At 29.2% G+C, this 22889-nt stretch overlaps 3 protein-coding genes and 3 long non-coding RNA genes across 10 annotated transcripts; 3 read left to right on the forward strand and 3 right to left on the reverse strand.

Moving 5' to 3' along the window:
- The first annotated feature begins 1095 nt into the window (after nt 1-1095).
- LOC111426918 (uncharacterized) lies at nt 1096-1611 on the forward strand. Its single transcript, XR_002707885.2, has 2 exons — nt 1096-1190; nt 1266-1611. It is a non-coding gene; the product is annotated as an uncharacterized lncRNA (long non-coding RNA).
- A 921-nt stretch (nt 1612-2532) lies between these two features.
- Nucleotides 2533-3017, reverse strand: LOC139428977 (uncharacterized). The gene is made up of 2 exons (XR_011639678.1): nt 2941-3017; nt 2533-2887 (listed from the first exon to the last, which is right to left on the reverse strand). It is a non-coding gene; the product is annotated as an uncharacterized lncRNA (long non-coding RNA).
- Nucleotides 3018-3234: 217 nt separating this feature from the next.
- LOC139429197 (uncharacterized) lies at nt 3235-3694 on the forward strand. Its single transcript, XR_011639866.1, has 2 exons — nt 3235-3319; nt 3379-3694. It is a non-coding gene; the product is annotated as an uncharacterized lncRNA (long non-coding RNA).
- Nucleotides 3695-6169: 2475 nt separating this feature from the next.
- LOC111426954 (Ras-like protein A) lies at nt 6170-13126 on the reverse strand. 4 transcript variants are annotated; one of them, XM_071194345.1, is made up of 5 exons: nt 12717-13126; nt 12249-12609; nt 12007-12181; nt 7316-7416; nt 6170-6507 (listed from the first exon to the last, which is right to left on the reverse strand). In XM_071194345.1, the coding sequence occupies exons 2-5, from the start codon at nt 12560-12562 to the stop codon at nt 6486-6488; spliced, it is 612 nt and encodes a 203-aa protein (XP_071050446.1). In that variant the 5' UTR covers nt 12563-12609; nt 12717-13126; the 3' UTR covers nt 6170-6485. The 4 variants fall into 4 exon arrangements, with proteins under 4 accessions (XP_071050446.1, XP_071050447.1, XP_071050448.1 ...); XM_071194346.1 differs by having other exon boundaries at nt 12713-13126; XM_071194347.1 differs by having other exon boundaries at nt 12249-12636; nt 12713-13126.
- A 574-nt stretch (nt 13127-13700) lies between these two features.
- Nucleotides 13701-17521, forward strand: LOC111426972 (GATOR complex protein mio). 2 transcript variants are annotated; one of them, XM_023061904.2, is made up of 11 exons: nt 13701-14117; nt 14167-14364; nt 14425-14691; nt 14745-14937; nt 15395-15588; nt 15650-16073; nt 16123-16474; nt 16534-16672; nt 16730-17073; nt 17128-17321; nt 17383-17521. In XM_023061904.2, exons 1-11 carry the CDS (start codon nt 14006-14008, stop codon nt 17444-17446), a joined length of 2481 nt encoding a protein of 826 aa, XP_022917672.2. In that variant the 5' UTR covers nt 13701-14005; the 3' UTR covers nt 17447-17521. The 2 variants fall into 2 exon arrangements, with proteins under 2 accessions (XP_022917672.2, XP_022917673.2); XM_023061905.2 differs by lacking the exon at nt 17383-17521 and having other exon boundaries at nt 17122-17200.
- Nucleotides 17522-18456: 935 nt separating this feature from the next.
- Nucleotides 18457-20418, reverse strand: LOC111426973 (ras-related protein M-Ras-like). The gene is made up of 5 exons (XM_023061906.2): nt 20326-20418; nt 19964-20260; nt 19746-19899; nt 19531-19693; nt 18457-19470 (listed from the first exon to the last, which is right to left on the reverse strand). Exons 2-5 carry the CDS (start codon nt 20148-20150, stop codon nt 19381-19383), a joined length of 594 nt encoding a protein of 197 aa, XP_022917674.1. The 5' UTR covers nt 20151-20260; nt 20326-20418; the 3' UTR covers nt 18457-19380.
- Nucleotides 20419-22889: the final 2471 nt, after the last annotated feature.

Raw genomic sequence — 22889 nt, forward strand, 5'->3', positions numbered from 1 at the left:
TTTATCGTCTTTGAGGCACTAGAGCAGTGCTATGCTATTCCTCGTTTTAGACTAAAAATCAGGTTACTAGCAGCTCCTTATGAGGAAGAAGTATAAACACTTGATAAGGCTCTTAATGAACCTTAATGAGCTTAATGATTCATGTTTTTTCTAGTCGTGTCTTATGGTACAAGTAATCGTACTTAACAGTTATCCAATTATCGTTAATCCGGCACTGATCACAACAACGAACGAGATTGACTAGGCGTGGTTTGACTATATCTAGCTAGAATAGAATTTATTCTAAGATAGCTGCACTCTTCTATGGTTAAAAACACTTCACAACTAAATGATCGTTCCTGTTGACGCAAGAATTTAAATACAGCGTTGAACATGTATTTAAAGAACTTGAACCACAAAACATCAGCTAAGTAGAATCCGATTCTAGAAAATGTTAAGGTCAAAAACCAAGCAGTATAATTCTTCTGCGACGAACACAAACGACTTGGATATCGTCGGGTTTTCTTTTCCGATAACGGCTGACAATTCATCAAGACAGACACATTCAAGACTAGAAAATTGAATTCAAGAATTCAAGTTCTACAATTTATATCACACAACATATAGAGTAATATAGAACCGATAAACATTTGCATGAAATAGATACACAATGCATCTCACAATGCATACATTGCCACCAAAAGATACAGAACCCAGGTTTATATTTTAATTTAGCTTGTTGAGCAGAAACACCATAGACACATTTTAATTTAGAATAATCAGTAGAATTAATTAATAAAATTTTCCTACAATGCTGTAAGGAGTCTTAAAAAATAAATGCTTTTTTATCAAATATTTTTCGTGTAAAAACTATAAAAAAATAACGGTTTGATAAAGAATTTTATTATTAATTTCCTAAAAAGTTTTTGTTGATCCACTATATTCTGTAAACATAGATTTTTGAAGAAACCATAAAAATTAATGTTTTAGCTTTGAATCATTTGTTTAAATTATCATAAAAATGTACAAGGATGATCTTATCAATTTTCTCATTTTCCTATATATGAGAAATTAGAATCTATTTTCTATCATTGACACTTATATTTTGGTCGACAAATTACTTTTTATAAACATATTAAAAACCATGAAAATTACTAAAATAGTATTATTCTTGTTAGTTGTAGCAGTCTTGGAATGTACAGCAAACAATTGTAAGTTAATTTCCAAATCAAAATTTTTCATTTTTTATTAAATATTCCATACTTAACGAAACAAAATTCTTTTAGTTCAAAATATCTTCAGTACTGAGTCAAGTAATAACGTCAATGGTATTTCAGAAGTTATAGATACATCTTTTGATGTCACAAATCAAATAGCATCAACCATACAAGAAATAATACAAAGAATTTATTCCACATTAAGTGAAATTTTGATTTATACGATTAAAACCATCCAAGCAACTGGTGGTTCCGCTACTGAAATGGTTCGAGAAATAATCAACAGTGAAGTTAATTTTTTCAAAACTATTTTCCAAATGGTTCAAGATGGATTCGATAACATCTAACAATATATGTATACAAGATAACAATAAATGTTATTAATCATATTGGAAAATAAAATAAGTTCGTTTAATTTTTGTTCCTACATATTATTTAATGTAAATATGTAAATACGTAATACTTGAGTGTTTATACAAGCTGCGTTTAGTTGAAAACAGATTCTGTATTCAGGAACCCGGACAAACCGAGAACTCAAAGCTACGGGAACCATGGTGATTGATGAAGCGACCGTGGTCACGCAACAAGCGTGAATTTACGCCCTTTGATTTTAATTTCGCCAAAGCTTGACAACAATCCCAAACTGGTTTAAGTCTTCCATGTAATCAATTATTATTCGCAAACTTAAATTCGTTATTTTATCTTTAATTTTTTGATATAAAATGATTACTAATTATTTATTTATATAATCTGCAATAAATGAGAACAACAAAAATAAGAAACTTTGTAAAAAAATAAGCTTTCTAAATTTGTAACGAATAAAAATTTAAATCCTACATTATATGCTCGCCGAATTTAATACATAAATATCGCCAATATAGGTTCATAAATTATTCAAGATACATCGATAAGTTGAAGCTCAATTTCAAATTCAAGACAAAGTCTTCAAGATTTGCATTTGGGAGACGAACTTTTCTAGTCGATGCAATATATCGACACTTCAATGACGAATATATCATAGACTACATTTATTCAAAGTAGCCAATAATGTTGGAAATCTCGAAATCTTTTACCGCCTGCCATTTTTATAAAGAAATAAATCTAAAATAAAACACATAAATTTCAGTTATTTCATAAACGCGTTATATTTAACAAATCCGGAATCAAATTAAAAATGGATTATTCGAGATTCCACCTTTTGGGTCATTCTTAAATCTTTTATTTATGATTCTAATAAATATACTCGTCATAAGTATGCTTTTAAAGCTAAAAGTAAAGCGGAAAATCTCGTTCCCGTTGAAATCGGGAAACATTCCTGGGAAATAAATGCTTCAAATTCTTGTAAACTATTTATTAACCAAAGCTCGCATAACAAATAGAAATAAAGTTTAAAGTAGGGAACTGGAAGAATTAAGGAATTAGGAAGAAAGAAAAATAATTTTGTATAATAATCAACTTATTCAATATATTATGATATAAATAATTTTGTTAATTATGTTAATTAACTGTAGAATTTCTTGATTCAACATTGTAGGTCCTTTGAAATTCGCTTACGTAAGAAACTATTTGCCTAAATAAACCAAATGCCCTTAGAATCGTTGTTATGAAGTCTTTGATCAAATTTACCAATGGTTGAATAGATCTGGCTCTGACAAATCCATCTCTGATCAAAGCCAAGGAATCACTCAAAGCTAAATATTACATCATACGTATGATGATACGATCGATATTAGAATTTACTTACATGTTGAATTACACAACGTTATCGCTAGAAATAAAATAAGAAAGAATGGAAATATCGATGCTTTCATGTTCAAGACTTGGATAAATTAGAATACAAAATAGAGTTGTTTTTATATTTATAAATACAAAATGACTAAATGTAATAAAGATTGAGACTCACCTTGTATTAGGAAATATTTGAGAGAGGTAATTACTGAGAACTTTTGTTTAAATTTTTATCTAGGAAACATTAAATAATTTCTAAGTAGATAAAGCCTCAGAATAACTATAAAAGGGATAAAATTAAAACAAAATTAAAACATCCACCAAAATGCAGTCAAAGTTAATCCTTGCAATTCTATTTTTCCTTTTTGGTGTGGTATGTATCTCGTCGGCTACACGTAAGTTTTCATTTTTGACTCAAAATTATTTTACACTATATAAAATCGTTAATTTTTAGCTTTATATAGCGCAGCTCCATCTCCTATTCAAACTCTATCAACAATTATCGCAGTTATTTTAAAAAAAGTTACTTTTATCCCAAGAATTATATTCAAAGTAATTTTTGCAGTACCAAGAATACTGTTATTCATCATGTTTTCGAAATTAAATGGACTTTGGTTTTTCGGTTCAAATGCTATATATGGGATTTTTAATTTTATTATAACATTTTTATCACTGATTATTAACATTATTTTCTAATAATGTTATAATAACATAGAATACAGTATTATAAAATGTTTGTAAATAAATAAATAAATGCGGTTGAATATTAAGTGCATTTCTAATATAATAATAAAAAGGACATTGAAACGATGAAGGACTAACCTAAACTAAATTAAAAACAGTTGTCATAAAAACTAGATACAAAACAAACATTTTGTATTTGGTCGGTTACATTTAATTTCCCAAAGGGTTGTTGTTGCAGCAAGTTTAACGGTTTCTAGTTCCACTACAAAAGTAAACCGGATTCTGCTCGTTATTATATGAAGTAATAAAATAATTTGCCGTTTTAGATTTATTTTTCTTATAAATTTTTTCTTTTCGTTAAATCTGCAAAGTTTCGTTCAAATTCTAATTGGCTCTATTCCACGCTTTACTTAGATCTTGTTACCAACTTTATCTCAACACATAAATAATAATAATTTACTGTCGTCTGAGTAATATCGATTTCTTTCGTTTATGGACTTGTGTCAGTTCAGTGGCCGGAAATGCGTGATGTCTGGGCTTATATTATATAGTCCATATATCAAGAGGAGAAAAAGTAATTAAACTAACTCTGATGGTAATTACAAACTCTGCATCTAAAACAAGTTTTGTAATGTAATTGTAATGTAATTGTAATGTAATGTAATGTAAAACAAGTTTTTCTCTCTATAGGAAGAAAAACATTCTTCTGTCAAAAACGCTACCAAAGAGAATATAATAAACTACAATTCTTTCCATTTCTATATGTTATAAGAGTATCATTTTTACCCAACTTGTATTATACTTTCACCACCCTTCGCGATTCTTCACGACTACTATCGCATTCAAAAAAGATTGATGGTAAAAAAATATAAGATATATATGTTAAAGTTTGTGAGGATCTTCAGTAACCATTTTTAATCATATTGAGTCATGCCATGAAATAATATTGAAACTCAGCTCGGCAACCAAATATACGTGTGCAGACTTATCGAAAAATATATGTTTAATAAGGTCAATAACTCAAAAATAAAAAATGTGTGCAAGACTAATGTTATAATTAAACCTAATGTAGAATACAGCTTCATGTAAAAGTAAATACATTCTAGAGCATTGAGCAAGTCAATCTCAATAATTCCTGGAAAAGAATCAGGTGTACAATAAAGCATGGAAACGAAACTTCCCAAGGAGTTGGCCTCATGCATCATTTTTTCAATCATGAAATTTCAATTTTGTTAAATCAAATGGGAATATCATCATGAAATAAAGAACATTTTAAAGGAAATTTGATGTAGATTTAATGCACCATAAATACTTATTTTCCATAAACAGCGTTGTTATGGCTTTTAAATCTAACCCGCCGTATTTGATCGTTATAAATATGAAACAGAAATTAAAAGAATCGTATCTCAACAACGAATTGAGATATCATCATGCAATAAAGAACATTTTAAAGCAAATTTGATGAAGATTTAATGTACTTACATATTCTCCCAACATCACTGATTTAATCTTCATATTGATCACATAAAACACAGATATTCACCTAATACTTAGCACAAATATAACATATTTTTATCACTTAAATCGCGTAAGTGATTTTATTTTTCGCAACAACTTTATCACCCTAGATGCCCGCGTATTAACTAAAATGCGTTATTACAAAATCAACTTTCCTACATCCCCTCCTTAATTTGTTCTGGGGAGAAGAAGTAGTGGTGGTGAAAAGACAAAAAATGTAAGGAAGATGTGGCAAAGCGGCTTTAAACAATTTTTTGGTTTTAAAACTCTACAATAAAAAAATTACTCGTTCGAACTTACGTAATTATCCATCACTTTTCCATTATGATATGAAATATAGAATCGTATGTCAAGAACGAATGGAGATATCATCATGAAATAAAAAGGATTTTAAAGCAAATTTGCTTAATACTTAATATTTTAAAGGTGTTTGTTTCAAATCTTCAAATGTCTAACTTATAAATTTTTGAATTCAATCTTGCATAACAATAAACATTAATGTTAGAGTAATGTTACTACATTTTTATTACTATTGCACTCTTTCTTCTGCGCATCTGACCGCCCAAGATAAATTTGCCAAACTGTAGACTACGAAATTTTAGACTACTCGTTTCAATGATAATCCCCCAATTGAGTGTCAAGGTGTTGAATACTAAACATGTATTACTACGATTCTCAACAGCAACATATATGAGACAATATTAATATAACTCACAATTCTTCTTAAGTCATCTTCAATAATCAAGTTGTCCTAAATACTAACAGCTTAAAATGTATACTGTTTAGGTATTAATGAAACGTTTTAACTATTGATTAAGTGCATCTCTTAATAAATAAAACTCCTATTATATAATTTCATTTTTATGGCAAACTGTTTTGAGATATTTTACAACGCAGAATACGGCATTTTCTAAACAAATCATCAAAAATTCTTTAAGACCCTTTAACTAAAAGCATTTAGTGCTGTGTTAATAGTAGATTTAGTATACTTTAACACTTATAGGATATTCAAAAAATTATTTATTTAAATGACGATTATAAAGTACTATCAGACAATAGATATTTATTTTTTTTTAATTCATACATAAATATGTGATAAAGTGTGTACATGCAAAAATTAATTGTAGGGAATTAATTTTATTAAAAGAAGACCATCTCGAAGTTTATCATTGCTTTGGTTTTATTTAGATCATAATTTTCATCATACAGTGAATCAATATACCATGATGATCTAAACGTAGATTCCATAACAGTGTTTCACATGATTGTGACCCATTAGATTAATTAGATTTTTTTAAACGTACTGAATATGATCCACCCATATAGTCAACATGGGTAGAGATAGCTTAAAGTAATTTCTTATTTACAGCAAAAAAAGCATCTGGAATGATAAGATAATAGATTAATATTATAAAAAATTTCTTTAACAAAGGCATAAACAAACAAAATTGCACATAAAAAGGAGGAATTAACATTATCTGTTTAATCCACGTGTGTAAATATGTCTTATTTGCAGCAGACAAGCATCTAAAATGAATAAATTAATTGAAAATTTGCACAGGTGTAACTAAATTGCATACCAAAAAGAAAAGTGAGGAGACAATTGTGAATAATACTTTTTTATTTAAGTAAACAATATTACTCAGAAACTTTTTATAAAATAAAAATAATTTCTATAATATACTTAGATGCTAATGTATTATAAATATACACTTAAATGTAAACCAATATAGTTTTAGAAAGTTGTATATAGGTCCATTAAGATAATTTAGCTTCGCCAAAATTCAATCCAAAAGAAAACAATAACAATATAAATTTAAAACAAAATCGAGCCCAATTTTTTTCAAATTATTTTTTCTTTGATTTTTATGTTTAATAAAAGTTTTATGCAAATAACAAAACTAATATCCCAGAGATATCACTGGCGTATAAAGATGATTTGTAAAAAATATCAAACGTACGTCATACTTTATTCTTTTGAGAACATCACAATTCGTTTTGCGGGCAATTTGAACACCATAATCGTTCAGTTGGTTGGTGATGCGGTTTGTTGTATGAGTGCCAACATAAAAGAGACTTGTACAAAAAAAAATGAACACTTAAAGCGAATTTATAAGCATTTATGGGACACGACGAGTACACGCACACCTCTCCAGTACAGAAAATATAACAGTTACAGTATTACACACTTTAATTTCTTTTTACTGCTTTTATCCTTTCCCTTGCCATTATTGATCTTGTTGTCTGATATTTTCCTCGCTCGAATTTCCCTCATCAAATCGAAAAATACCTGAAACATAATTAAATATCTATTAATAGATACAATAAAAGTGTTAAATCATACTTGATGAGTCAAACGTGTTTTTTTTTCTTTCTAACTATGCGATTCGCGCGACTGATTCAGTGAAAACACAACGGAATTGAGGCCAAAATAACAAAGTTAAACAATTAAAATGAAAATACTATAATAGTACCAGTATGTACTTTAAACTCGGAGCACGTGGGAAACAGACTGCGATTGGATCAATAAATCTAAAGGCACAAATGGGGAATAACGAAACAAACGATCTAATTATAGATTGCGTCAATTTCCTGTGGGTTTCAAAGATATTCCAACAAAGATGCTATTACGACGTCTATGTTACCGATAAAAATAAAAATATTTTTAAATATTTCATAAATAACTTTTTATTTAACTTTAAATGTATTCAAGTAATGTTGATATCTAAAGAATTTTAAATGCTATGAAATGGGCGGCCGAATATAGTTTCATTAAAATTCCATAATCTATTTAGTATAAAAGTATGACAATATTTACAATACTGATTCATACAACATAATCACACAGGTACGATTATATCGTTTTTAATGTACTTTTCTGACATAAACGTTATTCACAATCTGATAAAAGTAATCAAAGATGTAAATCAATTCTCAAGAGGAATTACAAATGTTGTATTTTTCCACCACTATTTATGAATGTTTTAGAGATGAATCCCAAATCGTTTGAAATTAATTCTAAATAAATTAACAATATCTTTAAGTTAGTCAAACAAGTGTCTTAATGGTGCTAAATTTTTCTTACTTTGAACACGTGGTTGTAATGTATTTTTCAAGTTCCAACCTGCATGAATGGTATTTCGACATAGGAGATTTAAAAAATATACTGGCCACAATTTCAATAAAGCTTTACTTTAAGTTTAAACTACATTGACTAAATATACACCTATATTTGCCTTTGCTGGGTTCTCTGAATCACAATGTGTGAACGAATTAAATCTAATACCAATATCGATAATGTGTGTATTATCTACGGTGTGTGCTTATTACGATACGTAAATAATTAAAATATTAATTAAAGTTTTCTCGTTAGCTTTGCTATAAAATGTATAAGGAGATTGCTAATTAATAATTAGTGTTTGACCGAAGGCGCTATTTTTACAAAAGCCGTAGTCGAACTTCGGGTTAGTCATCACCCTCTTTTAAATATGAAAGCCCAGCACATTTAACATGTCTACATGAAATACATCAAAAGAAGCAAATAGATTTCATAATAGGACGCAATCAGGAATTTGTTGTTCTATCAGCAAGGATCTAAAAGTATTTTCAAGAATTTGTAAGGATTGCCACTATAAAAATTCTTAATTTCTTAATGATGTCCACAAATTTCAAAGATTTTTCAAGGATTTTTAAGTTTCTTAGGTATAGAAGTTTTTTTTTTAGTTACTTTAGTTACTTTAGTTACTTAGGGATATGGGCGAATTTTCAAGTATTTCTAGTCAGTTTCCAGAAAATTTTCCAGGGCTTCTCAAAGAACTTTGCTTATACAGAATGTCACAGAATATCTACTCCTAATTATTGGAAATGATATTTTTTATTAATGAACTGATGTCCGGATATTATTCAGTATCGGGATAAAAAAAATTTAATCAGAGTAAGTTTGATTGAAAATGCATCATTTTACAAATATTAAATTAGCAGATATGCCTATGGAGCAGCTTAAGATAATACTAACGAAGCAAGGCGAATTTATGCGAAGCGACATACATCATTTTCAAGACTGGATCAGCGCATTCGAAATACTTATGTAGACACCCTGTAGATAAGCTTATTGGGAAATTTCAAATATATTCAGGGATTTCTAATGATTAGGTTAGGAATCTACTCCTATTTGAAACTACAATGGCCATAAAATTTTGTATCAAACGCAACATTCCAAATTGTTTAAACAAAAGAAACCAAAATGTTTATCTTCAAATATGTAAAGGCACATTTGCCGTTATTGGATTATGGCAAAGGAAAGCTTTATGCTACCCGAGATCGTCAGATTACTGAAATTTTTAATATTAATCTTTATTCACGTATTTTTTCTTGAAGTATCAAAAATTTGTACGACACATTTTTATAAATTAATCTTACATTTTAGTTACAGAGTTTTCACGAGATAACAGTTCTTTTCTGATGTCAATCTTCGTCTTTCTTTTGTTTTCTGCCGTACATCACAATGCAGGAAGGAAATTATGTAACGTTATTTCTCAAGGTGCCGTTAAACGGAAGATACTAACCCAGATTATAGCCGTACCTCAAATTTTTTCCGAACTAACTCAACAAAATACAATTGTACGCCTTAATAATGGTCAATTAGTTTTTAGTCACAATTAGTTCAGCAATTATAACGTAAAAAAGTCATCACACTGCGGTGGGTTGGCAATCGACGTAATGAAGATAACTAATGATTATTACACATGGGAATGACTCACCGCAATTTATTGACGAGTTTCTCTAATAATTCCAAAACGGCAACGTTCTATAAATAAACGTTTTATTGTAAACGGTATATACATTATTTAAATTTTTTTGAAACTTTGAAGAATATATCTACATTCTTTTTAATGGTTCTAAATTATTATTTAAAGTGTTAACACCCACGGTAAATAAATTGAAGGTGTTAACGCCTTGACCTATGCGTTTAAGGCAATTATCTTAGGAAACCGATTTTAATTAAAACGATTTTAATTACAGTTGACAATTATAGCGAAATTACATCGATTGATGTTATAAAAGAACCACGAAATTTTGAAAATTTTATGACAGAAACGTGCGCAATAAATATGGAAATGTGTTACCACATAAAAATTATTGAAATATCACTAAATTACGGTCGAATTAAGTAATGAAACTTCATCAAAATTTTATTTATCTACTATTTCTTTATCACTTTCATAACGTCATTATAATCAGCTACTATCTATTTTATTCGAATTAGATGCAATTGGATAATTAATTAGACGACTAATTTAGAAACATTGAGTAAATCCAACTAATATTTTTCATCAAAATTGATACACATATAATAAATGATAAGGATCACCGATTTCCGGTTAATATTGAATCATTTGTAACTTTTTCAAGGCTTAAAATCTAATAAACAAAGTGTAATAAAATATTGTCTAAAATAATCAACAATTTAATTTAAAAAATCAATATCTCAAGATAAGCAATAAATAATCAATTAAAATGTTACTTAAAAATCGATTGTTTACTTCCAACATTTTTATTAAAAAATACTTTTAATAAAGTGAAATATTAATACAACCTTCTGTTATTATCTAATAAAGATAAAAACAAGTAATCACTTATAAATATAGAACTACCAAAATAAAATTTACATTGCATGAGATGTCCCACTATGAATAACTTGGATACTGAGATGGTTTAATTACACGAAATATTCCTTGTAATAATAACCACTAATGTTGATCAAGAATTCTCATTTAATGATTCGCTTCACGTTTAGTTAAATCATCTTTCTTACTATTCTCACATTAAATAGTGTCAAATGATGAGGTTAGGATTCATTTACAAATACAAACCAAGCATATAACGTGGACACTATGGATTTTAATTATAGCTTCATAAGGACCATTCACGACCAGCGCTTGAACCACCTTTCAAATCGTTGAATTCAAAAAATTATCGATCATCTTATGAGAGGTCATTGCCTTGGCAGCACAATTGAGTCGATATTAATTGCGCATTCATAGTATACAGATTACGTCTCTATACAGAACTCTTCTCGTTGTAAACTAAGATTTTTTAGTAACAGTTTTTGGCACGCCAAAACGAACTATTAACAACAGAAGGCGATCCAATGAATAAGTTGAGTGATTAACAATTTTTGATTAAATATGACCTTACATAACATGTTAAAGAATTAACAGTTGTGTTAACTACGCTTTTTCAGAACACTTAATTCAGCAATTTGATAGATTAGCGTTCGCTTGAAGTTAATGTGGTGCTAACAGAACTTTATAAAACTATTTTAATTAAATTAACATTATCAAACGTCAATAAACGTTTGATTAACCCTTGGTGTAATGCATGTTGGATTTATTATCTCAGAGTTAACATTAGGCTAACGTCGGGTTAAGCGTTAATTAGCAGTTGATTTAGGTTTTATAAGATATTTTTAGATTGAATATGTTGAATTATGATAATTATTTGATAAAATATCAGTTAATATTTAAAATAATGTCAATGAACATTCTATTAAAGACTTATAAAATTAATAACATCCATTTTTTATGATATATGGAATTTATGTTGTGTTACAGATCCCATAAAAATATTACAAAAAAATTAGTAATGGTTAAGGAAATTTTTAATAGGTTTTTGAATGATAGCAATACTTAAAAAGCTTTTATTTTGTATAATTCAACAAATTGGTCAAAATAAGCACCAATATCTGAGGAAATCTAGATTCCTCAATATTATTTAGATTTAGATTTTTTAAAACCCAACAAAAAATGACACATATTACCTTAAAAACTTTAATTTATTCAAAATATATTAAAACTAAATAAAATGATTAAAATCTTACCTTATCTACATGTTCTCTAGTTTTTGCTGATGTTTCAACATAAGGTACACCCCATTGATTAGCTCTCTCACTTGCTTCTTGAAAAGATACTTTTCTTTTTTCCTCCAAATCGCACTTATTTCCGACTAATAAGAAAGGAATGTTTTCATCATTTTTCACACGTAAAATTTGTTCCCTATACAATAAATCAATAAATAAACTCATTAATTTACATGACTTTTTATAACCTATTTTAGTCCAACCTGAATTCTTGAGTAGCTTGAAAACTTTCATCTTCTGTTATTGAAAATATACACAAAAACCCTTCACCACTACGAAAATAATGATCCCTAATAGCAGCGTAATCTTCCTGACCAGCAGTATCTAAAATATCTATCTGAACATCTTCTCCATCTAACAAGATTTTTTTTCTATAAGAATCAGCTTTGGTTGGTTCATAATCTTCGACGAACTCATCATACATAAATTGTAATGTTAGGGCTGATTTTCCTACACCACCACTTCCGACCATGATTACTTTATGAAGAGCCGGTTGAATTGTTGGTTTTTTAGACATTTTTCTTTGTTGATTTTTGTAATTATCTAACGTTTAAAATAAAATTCCTGCGAACAAACAAATCCAAAATTGATCTTTATCAGTTGACCTATTAAAAGCACGTATTTTGTAGAGATACGTGTAATTATGTAAGATTTAAATAAAACTCACTTACACAAATTTTCACACTAATTTCCCAAAAAAAATTAAACACTGATGGTACGTTTCCGTATTCACTAACAGACACCTATACGCACTCTAAACTGGTATGTTACTCATTGATCCCCACCATTGATTTAAACACAATCGGCGTTTGTCGTGACGAATTTCCGTGACCGATGCTTGTCTTTGCATACAGGATAAAATGGATAAACCGTTTTCCCGTTTGCTTTTCTGAAAAGGAGAAATAACAGGATTCTCCTGCTGTTCGCGCAAGAGATAAACGTTAAAGAACTTGTCTCTTGTTTATGCCGTGAAATTAGGCGTAGACAAGTCGCATTACAGATCTTTGCCCTTTCATGGAATGAAACATATAAAAAGTTTATTATAAAACATATAAAATCTTAATTAACGCTCCATTTATATATTAATTTCAGTTTATAATTATTGTTTATTATCAAAATCAATATAATTTTTTATTCTAACCTTACTTTAGTATTATGTCAAAATGATAAATATGTCATTTTAAAATAATGTTTATTTTTGTTTGAATATTTTAAGCTAGATTATACTTAATTAATTTTAATTGTTTATATATTTGTGCAATAAAGAAATAAATAGGTTGATTATTAAAATATCTTAATAATTTAGTTATTAGCAAGTAGCGACATCTATGAGTAGACTTTAGAAACTTCTCACCAAATTTACTTTCATCACCTTTCATTAGGGATAAACTTTAAAGTTATTTATAAATTTATAACAGAACTTGCTTTCTAAATATTGCTTAAATAAATAATGAAATCTTCCATTCGGAAACGTTTTGCAAGAGTGCACAAAATGAATATTATTGTTTTAGTAGTATATTTTTACTTTCTCGTGCATTAATAACAATTAAATAAATAAATAAAAAAGTAAATAATAAAAAACATAAAATATTAAATGTTAGAATATAAATAACTGTCAAAATGACGTTTCGAATTGCTCTAAATGTCAATTTCATCACCTGTCAATTTGACGTTTCTCAATAACATTAGTTTTAATACGAAAAAGTCGAGTGTAGACCACTCCAATCATTAATTTATAATAAAATTCCTTTATGTCCTCTCTAAACACCTTTTCCAACCAATTACATTCACAGATCATAAATTCCTGAATACATTGACATACATAACCTACCATAAAGTATAACTGTTTATTTATCTTTTTTTAAGGACGATTATATGTACGTTTCTGTGTTTATGTCTCCTTAAATCATAAATATTTAAACGAATCATGTATTAAAATCGAAAAATTAAATTATAAAATATGGCAAGTAGGTTAGAAATTCTTTGGTCACCTATTAAAAACAAATTTATAACGTGGGGCTCTGAAATATGTTTGTACGAAATACAACCTTTAAAAGATCAATCAACTCCCTGTAAGTAGGATCTCAATAATCAACTATAAATTATGTTTACTTTTTTTAGTGGTAGGTTTATCAAATACATCAGGAGCATTACTATTAGCAACAAACAGCAATTATCATTACGTTAAATGCATCGATATTTACCCAAAATCTGACAAAGATATTTTATTGGGTGTTGGACATTCAAACGGAAGAGTAACATTATCTAGTTTTGGTCAATTAGATTATGAGCATCAAAGTTTTTCAGGAAAAGAATTAGGTTAAAATTTTACCTTTTTTAATTCAATTTATAATGAAATATTAACTTTTTACATTTTAGTTCCAAGACATCAAAGATCATGTAATGCTCTTGCTTGGAATCCTGTGGATTCTTACAAAATCGTAGCTGGTTTAGATAAGAATAGATCAGATAGTTCCATATTGTTATGGGACATTACGAAAACTGCAATGATTAGTGAAAGTAGTCATATAAGACCTGTTTTAGAATACGGACTTTCAGAGACAACTCATAGTTTAGCTTGGATTAACAGACAAGTTTTAGCAGCTGGAATGAATAATAAATCTATTAAAATATTAGATTTTAGAGGTTAATAATGTCAAAAACATCTTTTGATACATACTTATATAATTGATTTTCAGATTCAATTAAACTTGCAAATTCTGCAACAACAAAAGCAGTACTGGGTGTGAATGTAAATGTTAATAATGATAAATATTTAGCTTCATTCTCTGATCATCAATTAAATGTTTGGGATACTCGAAATTTCGATAAACCCGTTTTGGTACTTCCCCATGGGAAGTTAATTTCAAAAATAAGTTGGTGTCCTACAAAGTATGTATTCATGCAATGGGGCTGTTACCTTCTATCAAATAGAAAAAACATTTTTCAAAAAAATCGATAAATCTTTTAAAAAAATCGATAAACTATGTAAAAATAGAAGTTTGGTGACATTTTCAGATCCTAAAATTGTTTAATTTTTGCAATAATTAATATTAAAATTCAAAATCCCTTCTATAAAAGGTTTGGTGACGTTTACGAGGATTTCGCGTAAGATCAAGAAGACACAAACGTGCATCGTTCGGATCTCTTCTTCTAGCGCACAAGATTCTCATGGCATCTCGCTCATTCATTTTTCCAAAGTTTTTGGAAAAACTAAAGCCCAGTTTAAAAAATAAAAAATTATAGAAATCTCCAATTTTGCTAAACTATCGAATAAGCCAATAAAAAAAAAAGTGTAACGGCCCCATTCAATAAATCACAAAATCTTATCAATTTTTTTTTAAATCAGACAAAACTTACTTGGTGTTTTACAACGTGATTCTTCCGCTTTGCATTTATATGATATCCAACAAACCTTAATTGAAAATGAAGAGGTTGAACCGTCCGTTATTGAAAGAGTTGTGACTCCTGGAACTCATAGCATAACATCATTTTCTTGGAATCATTCTGACGAAAATAGGTTTTTAGCTAGTTTATTATCCGGTATAATAAAATTGATTCATTAAATTTTATTGATCGATTTTACATTAAAAATTATTTAAAGGACAAATGGTTGATTACACTGTTTATGATAGAATTACACTAAATTGGGCTTCTAATTCAAATTTAATTTGGACGTGCGGCCGAAAAACATTAAAATATATCACTAATTCGAGTGGAAATTGTAATATTTTGGATGATATATCGGAAAAAATTAAAGATAGAGCTAATAAAGGGTATGGTTTAAACGATGAGTTGTGGAGAAACGGCGAATTAGCTAACGATGATTCATTAGCAACCGTTTGGAATTGGCTTCATTTAAGTAAAAAGTTGGTGGATGAAGGTGTAATACAAGGAAATGGTTTTAAACATCCTGGAATTAAATCAGTTTTAAAATATGAAAATAACGTTTCAAAATCAGAACCCTCTTCCTTATCATCTTCAGATACCAGCAATGCTACTTCATTAAGTACAATGAAATTGTTTAAGTAAGTTATTTTTTTTAATTATTTATTATTATTAAAACAAAAAATTTAGACAAGATAGAGATAAAGCACTTCATTTATGTGGATGGCATGTTGAAAAAGATTCACTAACAAAGTTTTTGGAGGAACTTGAAAAGAATCACTTATACACTAGAGCGGCGGCAATTGCTGTTTTTCATAAAAATCTTAAATCTGCTATTGAAATCCTTTCGAAAGGTGCTGAAGATAGTGTTATGGGAAATAGTTTAAATGTAGTTGCAATGGCTTTAGCCGGTTATTCTGAAGATAAAGGTAGTATGTGGAGACAGTTTTGTTCTTCACCAAGAACAAAACTTGATGATGCTTATCTCAGAGCTATGTTTGCGTTTTTAACTGCTGAAAATGGAAATTATGATGATATATTGGTTTGTAATGTAAATATTTAAATGTATTTTTTTAAACATAAATTGATTTTTTTTAACAGTATGAAAATGAAGTCTCAGTAAATGATAGAATTGGATTTGCTTGTCTTTATTTATCAGATACGAGATTAAATGATTATTTAAAAATATTAACCAGTAAATTAACAGAGGAAGGGAATTTAGATGGGTTACTCCTCACAGGTTTTTTTTTATTTCAAAAATACTTAAAAAAAAAGTTTTAATCAAAAATAATTTTAGGGAATACATTTGAGGGCATAAAAATTTTACAGAAATATTTAGATAGAACAAGTGATATTCAAACGACCGCTTTAATATCAGTTCGAGCATTTAATAGCGAAACTTTACAAGAATTGGGGAAAGATTGGGTTAATAGTTACAGAAGTTTGTTAGATTCTTGGCAATATTGGCATGAGCGAGCAAATTTTGATATAATGTTATGTAGCGAGCGACCAACTGATAAACCACCACAACAAGTGTATATTTCTTGTAACTTTTGTGGCAAAAGCATTTCTGCTTATATGCAAGGTTTAAATAGAGGACGTGGAAATTATACAAGAATGGGAAGTTCTAATAAAATAAAAGTAATAAAGCTTAATGTTAAATTAGGTAGATAGTTATTTTATTCCAAGTTTTAGATGTCTGCTTGTCCAGCTTGTAGAAAACCATTACCCAGATGCGCGATTTGTCTAATGCATATGGGAACTACAACCGGTGATCATCTTCAAATGGATAATGATGGAATGAAGGTTGCTGATTTTTCTCATTGGTTCACTTGGTGTCAAACTTGTAGACATGGCGGTCATGCTTCTCATATGCTGCAGTGGTTTAAGTATGCACAAAACCATCATATTTTATAACAATATTTATTATAATTTTTTTTCTTCTTTTAGAGAACATTCTGAATGTCCTGTAACAGCATGTACTTGTAAATGTTTCTGCGTTGATACGTTGTAGATATAAAATTAATATTATAAATAACTTGAAAAATATTGTAACTTGTACAAAAAGTAAATTGTGTTTCAAAATAAATTATTTTTCTTCTGTTGCAAAAGATAAAGTAATGAGAAATATACCTCAAAGTTCCTATCTATAAAAAAAAAACAAATAATTATAACTTTTTATGTTAGAAAATAGACAGGATTAGAACTGAAGATGTATCTAGTAATAAATAACGAACATGAAGAAATTTTTAAGAAACACTTGGTACAGGAGGAACCTTAAAAATAGAAATATGTCCGTTTCAGTATCATAAAAAGTTACTAGGCGATAAGTGTCGTTATTTTCTTGAACTGGAAGAGTAGCGAAGATAGAGATAAGAACGTTGTACTCGTAATAAATTAACATTATTCAGTAATTGAAAGTGTCTCAGAGTAGGTAGTTAATAAATCAAAAATGACAGGTGTGTTTTTATGTTGACATAAGACGTCTACGACTGGCGCTGATAGGATATTACACCTTCATGGAACACTCATAGTTGCCATAGCTGACAGTCCTGGACCGAAAACGAAAATTCTCTGGCTCAGGCAGATATTTGCATGTTCACAGATACTTTAAAAACGCAGGAAGGGGTCGGGGCAGGAGTATACTGCCAAATACTTCGGATTAAGCAAGCTCACAGCCTGACTTAATGACTGTAAAAGTACTTTAAACACACTGAGTTGTGATAACAGAGTTTCTCTGATTTGGACCCCAGGTCAGTCTGGAGTTGCTAGCAATGAAGCGGCAGCTGAGAGGGCAGCTCTAAAGCGTTTGTGGGGCCAGATCCAGCAGTTGGTATATCATTTGTATTGAAGAAAACCCAAGAAAACCTGAAAAACGGCTAGTTTGTTTATCAGGGGGACAACTTTTGACGCTAAGCGGGTTCAATGGGGTCCATTTTCAATGGGCTCCTGTATAATTTATGAAATTATTCAAGAACCCAGATTTACTCAAACAGACTTAATTTGTGGAAGTAGAAATAATAATTTAATTTGCTATTTAATTGTATTTTTAATAATTACACGTCATGCACATAACATTGAAATTTAAAAACTAAGAATTTGTATCAAAAAAGTAAGTATATAAAAATGTCGTAAATAAACGACATGCACAGTCGAAATTGCACAAAGTATATAGATTATTTTTGTCACACTTTTCTGTTGTCTTGATTGTTATTTCTTTTTAAAGCTTATTACGTTTAATAAAGATGTAAACATATAAACAATAACATATACTTAATATAAAATTATGAAAACAGAGAATAAATTGCAAAAACAAAATTTTTGGTTATTTTCAAATCACAGATAAAATAGACCCCAAGTAAGAATTTGATGATTATAAAAGAATAAAACGCTTTTGCTATAAAAGAAGTTGTATAAAAATGAACAACATTGCTTTATGTAAAAAAAAACTTTGTAAAAAATTCTTTACGTTTGTTTAAACAACAACTCTTTTGACTAAGCCTTTTTTAAGTGAGCAACTTTGGTCCGTTGTGCAAAATGTCTATTTCTTTGGCTCCTGCAAACACACCATCAGTGTTTTAAGAAAGTAATTTTCTATTATGCTGAGAATATTTTCTCGTACTTGCTAAACATTTCAATATTTTAATTTAAAGTTCTTACTTTAAGTAATTAACAACGTTTTTGATGCTCATTATAGAATTTAGAATGTCATAAGCCAATCAACATTAAAACCATTTACAATTCTAAAGACAAAAACACAAACTTCAACCACTAGAAAATTACTTTCACATTTACACATCAAAAGCTAATACCTCATTAAATTTTATATATTTTTTATGCAAAGCTTCTTTCCCTTTCCATAACCATATCATTTAACTTCTAACTGACAATAAAGTTTACCAATTAAACCTAATTGGAAAAGAAAAAAATGTGAAAACTTTCGATTATTTAAAGCAGAACACATTTGCCAAGCTTTTGTAACTTCTTCCTTTTTCGTTTGTCATCTCCCTGAGGTTGATTGCGGACAATACGTACCACCTATATTAATAGTTTTATTAAAATCATATATTTTTATGTATTAGTAGTAACATGTAATACCTCATGAAAAGTGGCATCAATATTTAATGGTGGATCTTTAGCACTTGTTTCAATGTATGGAATACCAAGTTTGTGAGCAAGCTCCCTTCCTTGTTCTTCACTTACTTTACGTAAATGAACTAAATCCACTTTATTTGCAACCAATAACATTGGATAAACATCTCTAAAATTATCAATAATGAGATAAAAGGTTCAACATCTTACATTGCCAATACCTGTCTTTTACTCTTAAAATTTGTGTATGAAAATGTATTATATTATCATAACTATTTCGATCAGTAACAGAATAAACTAATAAAAAACCATCTCCTTTTCTCATATACTGTTCTCTCATGGCACTAAATTCTTCTTGACCAGCTGTATCCAAAACTAAACAAAAAAATACATACAATGAACATAAATAGAAAATATTTAAAATTTTTATAAATCTTACCATCAAGAATACACCATTGACCATCAACTTCAACATGCTGAATATAACTGTCTTCTATAGTCGGATCATAATCAGTAACAAAAAGTTTTTGAAAGAATTGTATGGTGATGGCACTCTTGCCCACACCACCATCACCAACAACTACCAATTTAACAGTGGGCAAATTTTCATTGGGGGGTCTGGTCATGATTCCTCTAGCACTGTATCTTCTGCTTCTGCTACCTATTTTGCTGGACTTCACTTGGACTTCATGTAAAAAATGGGTTGGGTCTGATGGTTGATCTTCAACCAGCTTTTCTAAAAAATTACATAACGATATGACAATTAATGAGAAAAAATATTATATTTAAGTAATCACTAACCGTATCATTGCCTTTGGTGTCGTCACTGCAGAAAGGATTTTTACAACTTTGGAGTTGTTTGATTGAGTTGGACAGTTTATTGTGACAGAGGCACTAAAAATAGATAGTTAGACGTTAGGACTAAAGGGCAACAGATCTTATAGATAATATTTTACTTAAATATTTTATCATTATTGTTTACCAATTTTAACAAGTTAATATTTGGTGGTGTTCAAAAGATATTGTTTAACAATTATTTATTTATTTATAATTTATGCTGTTTTTCTTTATATATTTATTGAATGTTTGAAATGATTTTAAAATTAAGTTAAAATTATAAATTAAAAATATAAAATTAATGTTGAAATAAATTCGTTAATGTTGATTTTAGCGGGTAAAAGTACTAAAATTAGAACGTTTACAACAATTGAATGAATGGTTGCATACATGATAGATATTTAAATGAAATTTTAAATATTTTTGGGTTTATTTATATATAATTACAACCTTTATTTGCAAGTGTTGCTATAAATATAAATAAACTTAATTACTCTTTAATTCAAATTATTATAAGCCGTTAATGCTTATTATAATAATTTGGATGTTGCCCATTCATACAATCCATTGTTTATAAGATGAGAAAAGAAGGACCTTTATTCAAATTATTTATAAAAAACTAAGTACATAGAATTGGAATATAACTATTTTTTTGTGCAAAGAAGCAATTTTGTTGCAATGTTTTGCTTTAATGGAATATGCAAGGGATGTTGCCTAAAATCAAGAAACCGGTAAAGAAAAATTTTAAAGTTTTGGTGCAATGTTCTCGTGGTAAGTAATTAAGGTGTAAATATTTGCCCAAACTCCAACAACTTAGAAAGTGTAGTAACAAAGTTATTTATAATAATAATATGTATAATTAATATTGTTGCTTAAATTGAATTACTAGCAATATTCGTAATTCTATTAAAAACCTTCTTCAGAAACAAGTTCTGAAGAAGATTGCAACAGGCATTCCAAAATGTCAAACACTTTTTCAAAAGGCGCATGGTAGTGTCTAGTTCTAGGTCTAACAGTAGTAGTTAGTATATAAAATGTACTTTAGCTCCTAGTATAAGATGATTTTATTATATCTACTGCTGTTTTGTTTTATTATTCACCAAAACTGTATGCTGCAATAGCTATCATGGCAACCACATCATCACAACGGAAGTTTTTGCACTTGGAAAGAGTGATCGGGACAACCATTTATAGATACACACAATCCGCTAAAATTGGGTAATATAAACGGAGGTTCATTATACCGATGTGGATAACAACAAAGCACCAAAGAAGAGAGCACCAGAGTTTGAAGCATTAAAAAGAATATAAAATCTTTTGACGATCGAACGCAATCAGCGGTTCTTCTGGTGTTTTCCCAGCTTTTCTTCATAGTGAAGCATCTTTCCAGTATTTCACCATGCCTCATCAGAATTCGTTCCTCTTTATCCATGCGGATTGTTGTCCTAGAATTAAATCCTTTCCTATTCCTATTTATATTCTGAATGTGGTCTTTATTTATCTAATTTTCTCAGTTCGCTATTTATGACCTTTCTCTTTTTTCGTCTATGAGTCCTCCTTTCTTCCTACGTTTGTGCTCTGTACTCTTTCTTCATTTGTCTGGCTGTTCTCCGCTGTTATAGTATTCTACTATAAGCTTGATTCTTTCCGTTACCTCGGTGCAATCTTCATCAAACCAGTCTATTGAACTGCCCGCTGATTTTGTTTCAATTCTTACAGCTTTTACTGCGACCTCATTTGTTCTACTCGATGTTAGCATTTTCGCTCTTTTGCCCGTTTCTATGCTTCAAACTTATGTTCTCTTTGTACGCTCTATTTCTACTGTGATCTTTGAGGTTCTTTAGGAGCCATTTCTCTTGTATTTGTCCTGTTGTCTTGTTGACATTCGCAATTCTTGTTAGTCCCTTGCCTACTTTTAATATTTATTGTATCAGATTGGTGTCTTGTATCAACAATGAAGTGGTCTATCATTTTGACTGTATGGCCAGTTGGGAATACCTGGGGAATACCCTGTACTTCCATCTTTACATTTTAACATTAAGGTTCTCTTCATATCGCTTTTTGGTCACTCATACCCAAAATTCACTGTGTATAATCTAGAGTTGTATGCCTTGAAATCTATTATGAACCATTTTATTCTATTGTTTATAAGGAAACTACTCAGTGTGCGTTCAGAACGCTAAAACATCATTATTTAGTTTACCGGGGATGATCAAATAGGAGGTGAGAGTGAAGAAGGAACGTTCCTACGGTATAGAGTCATGTTTTGCGCATCCTTACTCTTTAGGATAGATCTCCCTTCAGTATGGCGGCGAGTTGTGACAACTGATAATTTGTATGCAAGTCTTACTATAGAATTGGAAAAAAGAAATCTTATAGTGCTTGGCACAATTGGAAAAAATATTAGAATTTCTGCGAGATGGATTTCAACAAAATTTCGTTATCTAGATAAACCCATGTAAAACCCATGTATCTTCTATACTAAAAATGAGAAGACTTTGTTATCCACAATCAAGTTGAAATTTCTG

Source organism: Onthophagus taurus, chromosome 2 (genome assembly GCF_036711975.1).
Source record: "Onthophagus taurus isolate NC chromosome 2, IU_Otau_3.0, whole genome shotgun sequence".
NCBI classification, from domain to species: domain Eukaryota; kingdom Metazoa; phylum Arthropoda; class Insecta; order Coleoptera; family Scarabaeidae; genus Onthophagus; species Onthophagus taurus.

Coding starts and splice junctions, on each gene's coding strand:
- LOC111426954 (XM_071194345.1), bottom strand. CDS start 12,562: ATGTCTAAAAAACCAACAATTCAACCGGCTCTTCATAAAGTAATCATG. Junction 7,417..12,006: donor CTAGAGAACATGTAGATAAG/GTAAGATTTTAA, acceptor ATTATGTTTCAG/GTATTTTTCGATTTGATGAG. Junction 6,508..7,315: donor AGCAGTAAAAAGAAATTAAA/GTGTGTAATACT, acceptor TTATCATTCCAG/ATGCTTTTTTTGCTGTAAAT.
- LOC111426973 (XM_023061906.2), bottom strand. CDS start 20,150: ATGACCAGACCCCCCAATGAAAATTTGCCCACTGTTAAATTGGTAGTT. Junction 19,900..19,963: donor TCAATGGTGTATTCTTGATG/GTAAGATTTATA, acceptor TTTTTTGTTTAG/TTTTGGATACAGCTGGTCAA. Junction 19,694..19,745: donor ATTTTAAGAGTAAAAGACAG/GTATTGGCAATG, acceptor TGATAATTTTAG/AGATGTTTATCCAATGTTAT.
- LOC111426972 (XM_023061904.2), top strand. CDS start 14,006: ATGGCAAGTAGGTTAGAAATTCTTTGGTCACCTATTAAAAACAAATTT. Junction 14,118..14,166: donor AAAAGATCAATCAACTCCCT/GTAAGTAGGATC, acceptor TACTTTTTTTAG/TGGTAGGTTTATCAAATACA. Junction 16,074..16,122: donor AGTACAATGAAATTGTTTAA/GTAAGTTATTTT, acceptor CAAAAAATTTAG/ACAAGATAGAGATAAAGCAC.